Source organism: Oryctolagus cuniculus, chromosome 9 (assembly GCF_964237555.1).
Source record: "Oryctolagus cuniculus chromosome 9, mOryCun1.1, whole genome shotgun sequence".
Classification (NCBI taxonomy): domain Eukaryota; kingdom Metazoa; phylum Chordata; class Mammalia; order Lagomorpha; family Leporidae; genus Oryctolagus; species Oryctolagus cuniculus.
In genome coordinates, this window is record NC_091440.1 from 900,556 (window position 1) to 915,006 (window position 14,451).

The 14,451-nt window shown below is 64.4% G+C and overlaps 1 protein-coding gene across 10 annotated transcripts in view; it reads right to left on the reverse strand.

Moving 5' to 3' along the window:
- The window catches only part of MCF2L (MCF.2 cell line derived transforming sequence like), a 138,969-nt gene that overhangs the window by 73,784 nt on the left and 50,734 nt on the right, over positions 1 to 14,451 (reverse strand). Inside the window, exon 1 of one of the 10 annotated variants that reach the window (XM_051841712.2) lies at positions 8,116 to 8,248. The exons of 7 other annotated variants lie outside the window; for them this stretch is intronic. Coding sequence is in view for 2 of the 3 variants with exons in the window: in XM_051841705.2 (XP_051697665.2) it covers positions 916 to 1,210 (295 nt within the window). In the remaining variant the exon portion in view is untranslated. Of the gene's footprint in view, positions 1 to 915; positions 1,240 to 8,115; positions 8,249 to 14,451 lie in introns of those variants that run through there. 2 more of the 10 variants (XM_051841705.2, XM_051841706.2) reach the window with 2 other exon arrangements.

The following is a 14,451-nucleotide window of genomic DNA, read 5'->3' on the forward strand; positions in this document are numbered from 1 at the left end:
GAAATTCACAAAAATACTTCTTTTATGAATTATTCATCAATATTTGGCAGGACACACAGGAAAAATGTATTATGACAAATGACTTGAAACTATGCATCCTTGCAGGTCTTAGACATGACCCAGGAAGCCCAGGCCATCCTCTCTCTCAGCCCCCTCCCTCCTCTTCAGCCCCCTTCCTCCTCTCTCAGCCCCTTCCTCTCTCAGCCCCCTCCCCTCCTCTCTCAGCCCCCTCCTCTCTCAGCCCCCTCCCTCCTCTCAGCCCTGCCCCCTCCTCTCTCAGCCCCCTCCCCTCCTCTCTCTCAGCCCCCTCCCTCCTCTCTCAGCCCCGCCCCCTCCTCTCTCAGCCCCGCCCCTCCTCTAATACCCCACTGTCAGCACTGGGCAGTGCAATCCGGAGCACTTGTGACACAGCCAGAACCTGGCCAGCTCCCTGACCACCTAAGACATTGTAGTCCTGTGGCCCCAGCCCCAGGGTCCCAGGCCGGCTGCAAGGACAGAGCCAGCTGGGCGTCCCCACAGGGGAGGGGGCTGCAGCCCCTTCACCGACAGCCTCTGCTGCGTCCCTCGCTCACCACCAGGGCAAGTCCTGTGCGGATCCTGGACAAAGGAGCCCCATGACAGCTCTGATTCCCAGCCTTGGCGAATCACCTGCGTCCAGAGGCACACACGGCCTGTGCTGCCCAAAGGGACAGCCGGGGCAGGAAGACCGGGCAGCCCTCAGGCACCACCCCCCCAGACTCTCTGACCCCAAAGCGGCCAGCACAGCCCCAGCCGCTCTGAGGCTCCAGCCCCCAGGCAGAGCGAGCGCAGTGTCCACAGCCCGGCTGCACTGACAGGGCCTGAGCAGCCCCCGCCCCACCGCCCCCGTGTCCCCGCGCACGTCACGCCCATCATGCTGCCCCGCGCCGGACGCACCTGTGCTGGTCTTCAGCAGCAGCCAGAGGGCCGTGAGGTCCTGGCACAGCAGGGAGACCAGGCTTAAGGTCATGCTGCCAGGGCCGGCGCCGCTCAGGAGCCAGCGGCCCGTTTCCCGGAACGCCCGGCACGGGCACACAAAGGAAGGCGGCAGAGCTCCATCTTGGGCTGCGCGTGGGGACCCCACACCTTCCTGGGCTGCTGCGCAAAGCCGGCCTCGCACCGCGGCCGTGGCCACAGCCGCTGCCCCTCCCTCGGCCTCAATTTGATGTCCCTGATTAAGGAGCTCACTCATCCTGCTGCCGGCGACTTAACCGTTGCGATCCTGGTGGCAGCTCAGCCCCTGCCGGCCGCTAGCTCCAAGCTCCCTGTGTCGCCTGTCTGAACCCTCCCTGCAGGGGCCCTGTGTGCGTGCGCTCAGCCATCCAGGAGCCAGCCCTGGGGACGCAGGGACCTGAGCCCGCAGGAGCCCCGCGCACAGCCGAGGTCCTGTCCACTTGGCAGCCCTGGGGACGCAGGGAGGACTGGCCCAGTGGAGGGTCAGGGCCTCTGCCCTAGCGACAGCCACACCCAGGGGGCAGCTGCACCTGCTCTTTCCATCCGCCTGCCCATGGGGCACAGGGGTCACGCACAGCAGGAGTCGGATTTCAGGACGCCCCCCACCCCACCAGGGGCACGAGAACTCCAGAAACACAACAGGGCCAGGAGGGGATCTGTCCCCTGGCACCGGGAGTCTGCCTGTCTGCCGGGCACGGGGCACTGAGATGCAGATCCTCACCCCGGTGATAACGGCTCTCATACAGAAATCAGCAAACAGCAAATGGTGGCAAGGATGTGGGGGAAAAGGTCCCCTGATCCACCGCTGGTGGGAGTGCACAGCGGTACCGCCACTGGGGACGGCATGGAGACCTCTGAAATCTGATGCAGACCTACCATACCCAGCCATCCCACGCCTGACGCTGGGAATTTACCCGCGGGAAAGGAAATCAGCATAGGAGAGTTCTCTGCACCCCCATGTTTACTGCAGCTCTGTTCACACAGCTAAGCCATGGATCAACCCAGATGTCGTCAACGGAAGAATGGGTAAAGAAATTATGGGATATGTGCACCATGGAATACTACACAGCAGTAAAAAAGATACAAACTTGTCCTTTGCAACAAAACGGATGACTCCGCAAACGTCCTACTTAGTGACATAAGCCAGTCCCAGAGGGACACACGCCACACGCTCTCCCTTAGTGACATAAGCCAGTCCCAGAGGGACACACGCCACACGTTCTCCCTGGCCTGTGATAACCATGGAGCACCTACAAGGCAAGCGGAGAAGTGACACTGACACTGTATCAGCCTTGTCTTGACTGTTGAGGAACAAAGTTTTCCTTGTTTGTTTTTGTTCTTTTTTCTTCATACTATTCGGTAAACTCTCTACTTACTGTAGGGTTAATCTTATGAGTATAAAATTAGTATAGATCTTTGCAAAAGATAATGGGAATGGGGGGGGGGGGAGGAGGAAGGGTGGAGTGTGGGCGGGAGGGAGGTGGGGAGGAAGAATCGCCACGTTCCCAAATGTGCATATATTAAACGCATGACGTTCTTTTTTAAAAAAAAAAGAGAAGCAGCTTTTGGTTTCGTGCTCGGGGTGGGGGCTCTCGGGGACAGGGGGCTGCTGGTCAAGGACGGGGGCGGTGAAGCCCGAGGGGCTGAGACATCCACCCTTGAAGTCCCACATAAAGGTCATTTCCAGTGTCAGCGTCAACCCCACCCGAGAAGCCGAGGAGGCTCTGGGCTCCTGTGGGACAGCACCCCCTCCCCGTCCCCTGCCCTCCATCTCCCATCTCCCATCCCCTGCCCCTCTGCCTTGTACCCAAATCTCTGTCTCCTGGTCCTCCAGTTCCGTCCCCTAGTCCACTCTCCCCTGTCCCCTAAGTTCCTGTCCTCCAGTCCCCTATCCCCCGTCCCTCTGCCCCTGTACCCATTTCTCTGTCTCCCCATCCCCCAGTCCTGTCCCCTAGTCCACTGTCCCCTAAGTTCCTGTCCCCCAGCCCCCTATCCTCTGTCCCTCTGCCCCATACCCGTCTGTCTCCCCATCCCCTGTCCCCCTGTCCCCCAGTCCCTCTCCCCCATCCCTCTGCCCCTGTACCCGTCTCTCTGTCTCCCAGTCCCCCATCCCCTGTCCCTCTGCCCCTGTACCCATTTCTCTGTCTCCCTGTCCCCTAAGTCCCTGTCTCCCAGTCCCTGTCCCCGTCCCTCTGCCTCTGTACCCATCTCTCTGTCCCCCTGTAGTCCCCTAAGCCCCATCTCCCAGCCCCCTGGCCCTCTGTCCGCCGTGTCCCTGCCTCCCCGGTGCCTCCCTCTCCCTGACCCTCACCTGCACACTCTGCCTCCCACCCTGCAACCCCATCCTGGCACTCAGTGTGGACGCAGCAGGGCTCAGCTCTCAAGGGACAGGACTTCAGCTTGTCCATACGGGGACTCGGGCCGCAGAGGGAGGCCGCAGACTCTTGCTCCTTCCTCGGGAAACCTGGGCTCCCCAGAAGGGGGCACGGCTGCCCGGCTCCATCCCGACTCTGCAGCCCGCTAGGACCCTGGCTGTGTGTTTCACACCATCCGTGCCTCAGACGCCTGTCTACCAGCCAGTGAGACGGCGAGGAAGGTGAAGCACCCCCGCCGGGCTTGGCACGCCTGCCTCCAAGGGCATCCCGGGCAAACCCAAGGCCCAGTGTCTTGTGGCCTCGAGACGCTTGTCTCCACGCAAGCCCTCTGAAAAGGCCACCGGGCAGCTGACCCTCCCCAAGCTGCGGAAGTGGACGTCGCCTCGGCAGCTCTCGGCTCTCCGTGCCCGTGAGGCTGACATCCTGTGCCTGGGTCTTCCCTTCAGGCGCGGGCCAGGGCAGCTGGGCAGGTGCGACCCTGGCCTCGCAGCTCCAGGTCTCCTGTGTGCCTCCCTGTCCCTCCCCTCTCCCCGTGGCCATGCCCTGGGGGCACACCCACATCCCAGCCACCTCGGCTTTACCCGCCCCCCAGCCCTGCAGCCCCTGTCTTGGCCGTGGCCCCGGCTGGACTGTTTTCCAGGTGAGCCGTCTTCCTCCACCCACTGTGGTGCTGCCACCACTCCCGTGGCTCGGCTCCTGCATCGTAGGCCAGCAGGCACAGGGCCCCGGAGGGCAGGTGAGCCCCTCACAGCCCCATGTGGCCCACCTCTGCTCCTGTCCGGCCTCCGACCCCCACACTCAACCCACACGCAGACGCTGTGTGCACGTCACACCCCAAATGCTCGGCAAACACCTGTCTCCTGCAACACGCTCAAGACCAGTGGCAGCCGACCTGGACAGAGACCGCAGGGGCCATGGCTGCCCCCAGCGCCTGGCACCCACACGGCGGCAGGCACGTTCCCAGTGAGTAAGGACCGGCCACAACAGGCACATGTCCCTGCCAGTGAGTGAGGACCGGCCACAGCGGGCCGTGTCCCTGCCAGTGAGTGAGGACCGGCCACAGCGGGCCGTGTCCCTGCCAGTGAGTGAGGACCGGCCACAGCGGGCCGTGTCCCTGCCAGTGAGTGAGGACCGGCCACAGCGGGCCGTGTCCCTGCCAGTGAGTGAGGACCGGCCACAGCGGGCCGTGTCCCTGCCAGTGAGTGAGGACCGGCCACAGCGGGGCGTGTCCCTGCCAGTGAGTGAGGACCGGCCACAGCGGGGCGTGTCCCTGCCAGTGAGTGAGGACCGGCCACAGCGGGGCGTGTCCCTGACAGTGAGTGAGGACCGGCCACAGCGGGGCGTGTCCCTGCCAGTGAGTGAGGACCGGCCACAGCGGGACGTGTCCCTGCCAGTGAGTGAGGACCGGCCACAGCGGGACGTGTCCCTGCCAGTGAGTGAGGACCGGCCACAACGGGACGTGTCCCTGCCAGTGAGTGAGGACCGGCCACAGCGGGACGTGTCCCTGCCAGTGAGTGAGGACCGGCCACAACAGGACGTGTCCCTGCCAGTGAGTGAGGACCGGCCACAGCGGGGCGTGTCCCTGCCAGTGAGTGAGGACCGGCCACAGCGGGACGTGTCCCTGCCAGTGAGTGAGGACCGGCCACAACAGGACGTGTCCCTGCATGGACAGCACCAGGATTTAAGCACAAGGACAGCGACAGGTGCCGTGTGTGTGTGTGTGTGTGTGTGTGCGCACACACGCATGTCTGAGAGGGAGAGGTCTCCATTAGAGGCCCCCGACTCCCTCTTCTGGGTCTCCCGGCCCCTCCTCATCACTCTGAAGCTCCCATGTGACACAGACCTAGCACTCCCAGGGCACGCGGCACTCAGGGGTCTGCGCCCGAGCAGGTGCATCTGTGAGAAAGGCGCCACCCCCACCGTGCCCTGTGATGCAGACGGGCACCTGTGCTCCTGCAGGGACCGCGCACGGCGCCGGGCTCACCACCGCCCCTGCTCACCCCATTCAGCCGGCTGCCCATCGGACAGAACGCTCCCTCAGGGTAGACCAAGGCCTCGCCCTCCCCCACCAGCTCTTGACCTTCAGAGGGACCGCCACCCCACCAAGGTCAAAGGTCTGACCTCTGCCCTCAGGCAGGCCACCACTCTCCCTTCACCCCGGCAGCTGCGGCCTGTCCTCTCTATGCCGGCCCCACGGCGACTCCGCCTCCCTGGCTTCTCTGCAGGCCCTGTGCGGGCTCCTCATGCGCGCTGGCAGCCCAGGGACAAAGGTCTTCCTCTGCATTCAGGATTCTCGCATCCGGCCAGCAGGTCATTTCCACTCAGGCCTGGGAGCCCAGGAGTAGACCCGTGGGTCAGTGCACAGAGGACTGAGTTGGGGGCGGCCTCAGACCCCAGGGCCGGCTCCTCCTGGGGGCAGGGGAGAGGCTCTGACCACAGACCCCACCCAGCGGGGTCCTCGCCCACCTCAGCACCCCCCCCCCCCAGCTCCCATCCCCTTCCTCCTCAGCAGGGACAGCACGAGGCATAGCCCAGGGGGACACAGAGCGTGACCACGGGCGGGGGCCACAGAAGCCCAGAGATGCAATGAGCAGGTGTGCCTCCTGTGGACATGCTCCTGGCTGCTCTGGGCCCGCACAGGCCCTGGTGGGGGCCTCGGCCCCCGGGCTGGCTCCCGTGTCCTGGGGTTGGGCACTGTCCCTGTGCGGTGCTTCCCAAGGGACCCCCGCGCCCACTGTGCCCGCCCTGCCCCCCAGTGCTGTTGAAGCAGCGTGGAGGCCACCTCCACCAGGTGACAATGCCCTGGGCGGAACCAGGCTCACACGCCAAGTGAGCTTCACCTGAGACTCGGGGAGGGGTGGGCACGTGTGAGGCCCGAGGGCGGGCAGGGGGCCTGGCTCAGTAGCCCCCACGGCCGGTAGGATGCCTGCCTGCAGTCCCACGGGGGCAGCCCGCCGGGGACGTCGTCTGCCCTTCAGTGTGGCGGCTCGGGGGATTTTGCCCGTGTCCAGCCTTCTAACCCACAAACACGTTCCACGGCTGCTCCTACAGGACGCGCCCGCACCACACCAGGCGGAGGGGGGAACGCGACAGAGACCGCAGGGAATCCAAGCCCGAGGGGGAGCCCCGCGGCCGCCACGCAGAGACCCAGGCCGGCTCTGCGGGCTCGCTGGCCCCCTCCCGCCCTCGCTCCGGGACTTGAGGAAACGCAGCTTTATTGGTCACTGACCTGTGACGACACGAGGTCCCACGTGGGAGTCCCTGGCCCAGTCCCTGGCTCAGCCGCCTGCCAGCGCAGACCCCGGAGGCTGCAGCAACTCCGTGAGTGGCCCCTGCCACCCACACGGGCGACCTGCGCTGCGCTCCCGGCTCCCGGCTCGGGCCCCAGGCAGGCGTCGGGGGAGGGCACCAGTGGCTATGGCAGTGCTCTGCCGCACGCCGGCTCGCTCTCAGATCAGCCAGGAACAAGCACAACCTCCCAGCTCCCCACAGGCTGCCCTCCAGCCAGACTCCAGACCAATGCCAGGGCCTGGGCAGCTTGGTGGGCAAAGTCAGAGGCTCAGGCCCCGCCCCGGCCGTCCACCGAGGCCCCGAGTCCAGGGGTCCCAGTGGCCCTGCTCCCACCTGAGGCCGGCCGGTGGGGCTGGGGGTCAGTGGGCCCCTCGGACGCACGTGGAACGTCCTGCACACGCAGGCTGCCGGCTGTGGCTGGAGAGCTGTCTCCACACCGACCGGCGTCTCCCCACTAACAGCTTCCCGTGCTGCGTGCGTGACCTTGCGGCTCCAAATCTCACCTCCAGGGTGGGTGCAGTCTTCCACCCAGAGCCCGTCCAGTGGGCACCCCGGTAGGATGACCCCGTGAACAGACAGCAGCGCCTTAGAAACCCGGCGCCTTCCTCAGAGCCGGCGTCCCTGCGCGCTCCGCCTGGGCTTCTCTCAGACCAGACGCCTTCTCTGTCGCCTGCCAATCAAACAAAAGTTCCTGCCTCTTTGCAAATGGTCTCCTGGCTTTTTATTTCTACGCTAAGCTGAGGAAAAGAACCCACGACACTCGCTCCGGCAACCGCCCTCCCCTCCGTGACCGGTCACACCCACTCCCGGCTGCCCGGCTCCAGCTCGGAGCTGCTCGTGCCGCCTTTGGTCTGAGGCCAAGCAGGGGCGGCGAGGACGCGCTGGGCCCAGGTCTGTTTCTCAGAGACCCTTACTGCCCACGGCTTGCGTCTTATCCAACTGCCCACAGTTGCACACGCAAATGCAGAGGTTACACACAGCGATACACGGAGATTATATAAATAACGTCACAGGAGTAGAATTTACACGGGATGAGACCGGAAAGTCACACGGTGGGTGGGGGAGGAGCTATGGTGGCCTCGGGGACACGACACAGCACGGCCACCCCACTGTGGTCAGAGCCCAGGGGACACAACGCAAAGGCGCGTGGCCCTGCCTCGCACAGCGACCCAGCGAGAGCCCCGCTGGGGGAACAGCGCGTGCCCCTCCAGCTTCCCCTGCGCCTCAGCCGGGCCGGGGGCCCAGAGGGCACAAGCGACCACACAGTGGGCAGCTTCCCCTCCCTTTCACAAACCTCACCGCCGGCTGCAGCTGCCCAGCTCCGGGCACGTGCCAACGCAGGGGAACTGAAGACGTGGCCGGGCCGGCCCCTCGGGGCGCCGCCCGGGGCTGTGGAGGCAGAGCTAGGTGGGGGTGTCGGGCGTCTTGGGTTGCCGGGTCTCCTGCTCCCCCCACCCCACCCCCCCGCGTCACAAACCTGGAAGCACAAGAGCCGGGCCAGCACGCGGACTGCTCGCCTGGCGGGGCCGGCGGTCTCCTCTCGGGACCCCGGTTCCTGAGGGTCCGACGCAGTTTCCCCAGCTGGGAAGCGCAGGGAGACGACCCCAGGGTTGGCCAGGGGCTCGCCGCTGTCTGGCAAAGGGAGGCTGGGAGCTTGGGGCTCGGCTGCACCTGGGAGGGTGGAGGCGGGGCAGCCGTGTGGGGGCAGCCAGGTGTGTCTGGGGTTTGTGCAGCAGTTCCGTGAGGCGTGGGAGATGGCGAGCAGGCAGGACTCCAGGCGGGGGGCTGGGCAGGGCAGCGACGTGGGAGCAGCACGGTGTCCCCCAGCCAGCACGCAGGAGACGCGTGGGGCTCGCCAGGGCCTGAGTGCCAGCCTGGGCCGTGGGACCCTCCTAGGTGCACCTGGAAGGAAACTCAGAGGGTGGACCCGGGGGCGGGGGCTGTGCCCTCATTATAGCTGTTCCCCAAATATCTCACGTCATGGAAACACCCACGAGGTGTCACATGGAAATCCTTACGGTCGTGTCTGGTCTGGTCCACACACAGAGGGCGGGCAGGCCCAGCTGACAGCGCCAGCCCTGAAACGCCCTCACACCCTCCACGGAAACCTGTCTTCATTGTTTCTGTATTGATTTGAAGGCAGTGGGACAGACAGGGTGGGGTGCGGGAGAGACAGGGACACAGGGAGCGCCTCTCTGCAGGCTCACTTCCCCAGTGCCAGAACAGCCGGGCTGGGCGGGGACCGGAGCTGGGAGTCGGGACTCGTCCAGGCCTCCCACGTGGGTCCAGGAACCCAAATGCGTGAGCCTCCGCCCAGGGTGTGCGCTGGTAGGAAGCAGAGCCAGGGATCGAGCACCGGCCCCCGCCACGGAGTGTGGGCATGCGTCGTCGCCGCCAGGCTGAACGCCCACCCCTCGCTTCCCTCATAATCCTGTCCACCTTTGCGCCAGAGTTTTATCGGAGGACTCAGGACAGGCGGGGCGGGGGGCCCGGACAGGGCTGGGCTGTGCAGCAGGAACGGGAACTGCTGTGGGGGGCGCCAGGTGTGGACCTGGCTGGGACCCGTCTGGAACCATGGGAGGCCCAGGGCAGCCCTTGGGCCGTGTTGAGAGAAAGCGCCCAGGAGCCGGCCTCGGGCTCCTGTGCAGAGACGGGTGGACCAAGAGGGCCTCAGGCCAGGCCTGGCCCCTGCCCCCCCGGAAAGTCGCCTGCTCCCTCCCTGGGGCCGGGCTGCAGTGAGCAGGGCACCAGAGGATGTGCACCCGGTGTGGCGACCGCAGTGCCACTCCTGCTAAGCAGGTGCACGGGGCCGGGCAGGCACCAGCGACCCCACAGGGCGGCCCCAACCCAGAGACCTTGCACCCCGACTCCATTTACTTCCTGAGGCAAAGGACACTGCGTAGCCATCCCCACTCTGCGCCTCCCCGGCCTGTGTGCCAGGAGCTTTGTTTGCATCAGGAACAGAGAACGTGGACTGGGTCTGAAACCGGCGGTGCCGAGACCCCAGGCCAGGCCCAGGCAGGGACGTGCCTCGATGCTCGGCGGCATGAGGGCCTGGCCGCCCTCACAGCCCCGACTTCAGCCCACACCTGTCCCGCCCACCACGTGTGTGACGTCACCATCAGGCGCCCCAGGCCTCGCTCCCGTCCTGGATGGGTGCTGCTCCTGGCTCCCCACCAGTCTCCATCCTCGTCAGCAGCACCACTGTCCACCCCAAGTCCAGGCCCCGCCCTGCCCCTCTACGACCCCCACCCGCCGGCCCCTGCTCCCCTGTGCTCCACTGTGGCCTTTGTCTCCGAGACGGCACTGCGGGGCTCCCAGGAGCCGGTTCCCACCCGAGGAGTCCATGGCCTCAGCTCACACCTCTGCCCACGGCCTGGGGGCCTGTGTGCTTAGAGCGCAGGCTTCGAAACTAAACTTGAGACAGACCCTGCCCACGGCGCCACCAACCACCACCACCTGACCCAGCCACCAAGGCGGGTGCCTGTACCGCTCCACTCTCCTTGTGTTACACTCCTTCCTCCACGGTCGGTTCCCTGCCTGTCCATGCACCCGCACCACCGTCCCTGTCCACGTCACCAGTCCACCTCCGGCCTCTGCCAGCGCAGCCTCCGCACAGCCTCCTGACGCCCATAGTGCAGCCGTCACCATCATCTCAGCAGAAAGCCCTCTCACCAGGGACCACAGCCCCTCCAGGCCCGAGAGGCCGTTTCCTCCCATGGACACTTGGACGGCGTCAGGGCTGGGCCAGGCTGCCCAGGGCAGCCCTCACGTTTGCCTAATCTGGGCCTAATCTTGCTGCGGCCTAGCACACACCAGGTGGGGGGGATGTTATCTTCCGTTTACTTGTTCAGACCTCGACATTGAGATCAGGACTGACTGAGCCTGGCGGTGTGTCACGTGTGACAATGACATCCCCGTGCACAGATGTCCTCGTGCTAGGACAGGGACTGACGTGAGCCTGGCAGTGTGTCACACATGACAGTGACGTCCTCGTGCACAGACGTCCTCGTGCTAGGACAGGGACTGACGTGAGCCCAGCAGTATGTCACGCATGACAGTGACGTCCTGTGCACAGACGTCCTTGTGCTTGGACAGGGACTGATGTGAGCCTGGCGGTGTGTCACACGTGACAGTGACGTCCTGTGCACAGACGTCCTTGTGCTTGGACAGGGACTGATGTGAGCCTGGCAGTGTGTCACACGTGACAGTGACGTCCTGTGCACAGACGTCCTCGTGCTGGGACAGGGACTGACGTGAGCCCAGCGGTGTGTCACGTGTGACAGTGACATTCCCGTGCACAGAAGTCCTTGTGCTGGGACAGGGACTGACGTGAGCCTGGCGGTGTGTCATGCGTGACAGTGACGTCCTGTGCACAGACATCCTCGTGCTAGGACAGGGACTGACGTGAGCCCAGCAGTATGTCACGCGTGACAGTGACGTCCTGTGCACAGACGTCCTTGTGCTTGGACAGGGACTGACGTGAGCCCGGCGGTGTGTCACGTGTGACAGTGACATTCCCGTGCACAGAAGTCCTTGTGCTGGGACAGGGACTGACGTGAGCCTGGCGGTGTGTCATGCGTGACAGTGACGTTCCCGTGTACAGAAGTCCTTGTGCTGGGACAGGGACTGACGTGAGCCTGGCGGTGTGTCATGCGTGACAGTGACGTTCCCGTGTACAGAAGTCCTTGTGCTGGGACAGGGACTGACGTGAGCCTGGTGGTGTGTCATGCGTGACAGTGATGTCCTGTGCACAGAAGTCCTTGTGCAGGGACAGGGACTGACATAAGCCCAGCGGTGTGTCACGTGTGACAGTGATGTCCCCGTGCACAGAAGTCCTTGTGCTGGGGCAGGGACTGATGTGAGCCTGGCGGTGTGTCACACGTGACAGTGACGTCCTGTGCACAGACGTCCTCGTGCTGGGACAGGGACTGACGTGAGCCCAGCGGTGTGTCACGTGTGACAGTGACATTCCCGTGCACAGAAGTCCTTGTGCTGGGACAGGGACTGACGTGAGCCTGGCGGTGTGTCATGCGTGACAGTGACGTCCTGTGCACAGACATCCTCGTGCTAGGACAGGGACTGACGTGAGCCCAGCAGTATGTCACGCGTGACAGTGACGTCCTGTGCACAGACGTCCTTGTGCTTGGACAGGGACTGACGTGAGCCCGGCGGTGTGTCACGTGTGACAGTGACATTCCCGTGCACAGAAGTCCTTGTGCTGGGACAGGGACTGACGTGAGCCTGGCGGTGTGTCATGCGTGACAGTGACGTTCCCGTGTACAGAAGTCCTTGTGCTGGGACAGGGACTGACGTGAGCCTGGCGGTGTGTCATGCGTGACAGTGACGTTCCCGTGTACAGAAGTCCTTGTGCTGGGACAGGGACTGACGTGAGCCTGGTGGTGTGTCATGCGTGACAGTGATGTCCTGTGCACAGAAGTCCTTGTGCAGGGACAGGGACTGACATAAGCCCAGCGGTGTGTCACGTGTGACAGTGATGTCCCCGTGCACAGAAGTCCTTGTGCTGGGGCAGGGACTGATGTGAGCCTGGCGGTGTGTCACGCGTGACAGTGACGTCCTGTGCACAGACGTCCTTGTGCTGGGACAGGGACTGACGTGAGCCTGGCGGTGTGTCACGCGTGACAGTGACGTCCCCGTGCACAGACGTCCTCGCGCTGCGAGGCCCATGCGGAGGAGAGGCGCAGCTCTCATGGATGTCCCGTGCACAGACGTCCTCGTGCTGCGAGGCCCATGGGGAGGAGGCGCAGCTCTCATGGACGTCCTGTGCGTCTCCGAGTGCAGGGACTCGGCTGAGAATCTCCCTCCCCTCCCCACCAGGCCAGCCTCCCCACGCTGATCTCACACGAGACACCAGGCCAGCCTCCCCACGCTGATCTCACACGAGACTGCGCACGAGCGAGGCGGCTGAGACGCAGGCCACGGAGGACGCGGTGGTTCCACTGTGGGGGCACAGGTGTGGCCTGTTTCAGGAGAGCTCGGGGAGGGTGCCGAGAGGAACCCGGACACCAAGCTGTTCCCACGGCCTGAATCCTGCATCAGCCAGGCCCTCCCTGCCACGCGGGCGCCGGGTCCAGACCCGCACAGGCCAAATCCCCACATGGGAGAGCGTGGTCACCTGTACACAGGGCACACGTGGGCCTACACAGGAGAGGGTGGTCAGCTGTACACGGGGCACACGCATGCCCACACGGGAGAGTATGGTCTGCTACGCACAGGGCTCACACATGCCCACACAGGAGAGCATGGTCAGCTGTAAACAGGGCACATGCATGCCCACATAGAAGAGCGTGGTCAGCTGTAAATGGGGCACACGCATGCCCACATAGAAGAGCGTGGCCAGCTGTATACGGGGCACACGCATGCCCACACGGGAGAGTGTGGTCAGCTGTACACGGGGCACACGCATGCCCACACGGGAGAGTATGGTCTGCTACGCACAGGGCTCACACATGCCCACACAGGAGAGCATGGTCAGCTGTAAACAGGGCACACGCATGCCCACATAGAAGAGCGTGGTCAGCTGTAAATGGGGCACACGCATGCCCACATAGAAGAGCGTGGCCAGCTGTATACGGGGCACACGCATGCCCACACGGGAGAGTGTGGTCAGCTGTACACAGGGCACACACGTGCCCACACGGGAGAGCGTGGTCAGCTGTACACAGGGCACACACATTCCCACACAGGAGAGGGTGGTCAGCTATACATGGGCACACACATGCCCACACGGGAGAGCATGGTCAGCTGTACACAGGGCACATGAGTGCCCACACGGGAGAGCATGGTCAGCTGTATACAGGGCACATGCATGCCCACACAGGAGAGTGTGGTCAGCTGTACACATGGCACACACATGCCCACATAGGAGGACGTGGTCAGCTATGCACGGGCCACATGCGTGCCCACACAGGAGAGTGTGGTAAGCTGTACACAGGGCACATGCATGCCCACACAGGATAGTGTGGTCAGCTGTGCACAAGGCACATGCATGCTCACACGGGAGAGGGTGGTCAGCTATGCATGGGGCACATGTGTGTCCACACGGGAGAGCATGGTCAGCTGTACACAGGGCACACACGGGCCCACATAGAAGAGCGTGGTCAGATGTGCACAAGGCACACACATGCTCACACGGGAGAGTGTGGTCAGCTGTGCACAGGGCACACACGTGCTCACACAGGAGAGCATGGTCAGCTACGCACGGGTCTCGTGGCCTCCATCAGGGCTCCAGCACTTGGCCACGTCTCGTAAGGTTTCCGGCATTCCACGAAGCCTGGTCAGGAGTCGGCTTTTATCCCCGTGGAGTGAATGACACAGGCCTACAGTGTGTCTGCAGGTGAGTGTGCCTCTCAGGAGATGGGGCCGGCTGGCCAGAGCAGGCACAGCCACACGTGGCAGACGACGTGGGCTCCTGGGCCCTCGTGTGTTCAAGCTCAGTGCAGGCTCCGCTTCCTGGGACACACGGGCCCTGCAAACCCCACCATGCCCAGCCAGGGCCAAGCAGCTGGACGTCCACGTCCCGGCCATCGCTGCCACTCCCGGAAGGAGTAGGCGGGGCCCCAGGCCTCTCTGCCCCCGGCACATCCGCAGGGCTGCCCCAGCCGAGGGAGACGCGGATTCTGTTCCGAGCTCGACACAGGGACACTGGCTCTTCTCAGAGTGCTTTCCCCACACTACCGCCCCCACCCCGGTGATGCCACCAGGCCACGCCCCTCGTGGGGATCTCCCCGTGATCGGGGGTGGTTCCTGTGGCTTTCCCGACAGCTGGGGTCCCGAACACCTGACACCACGG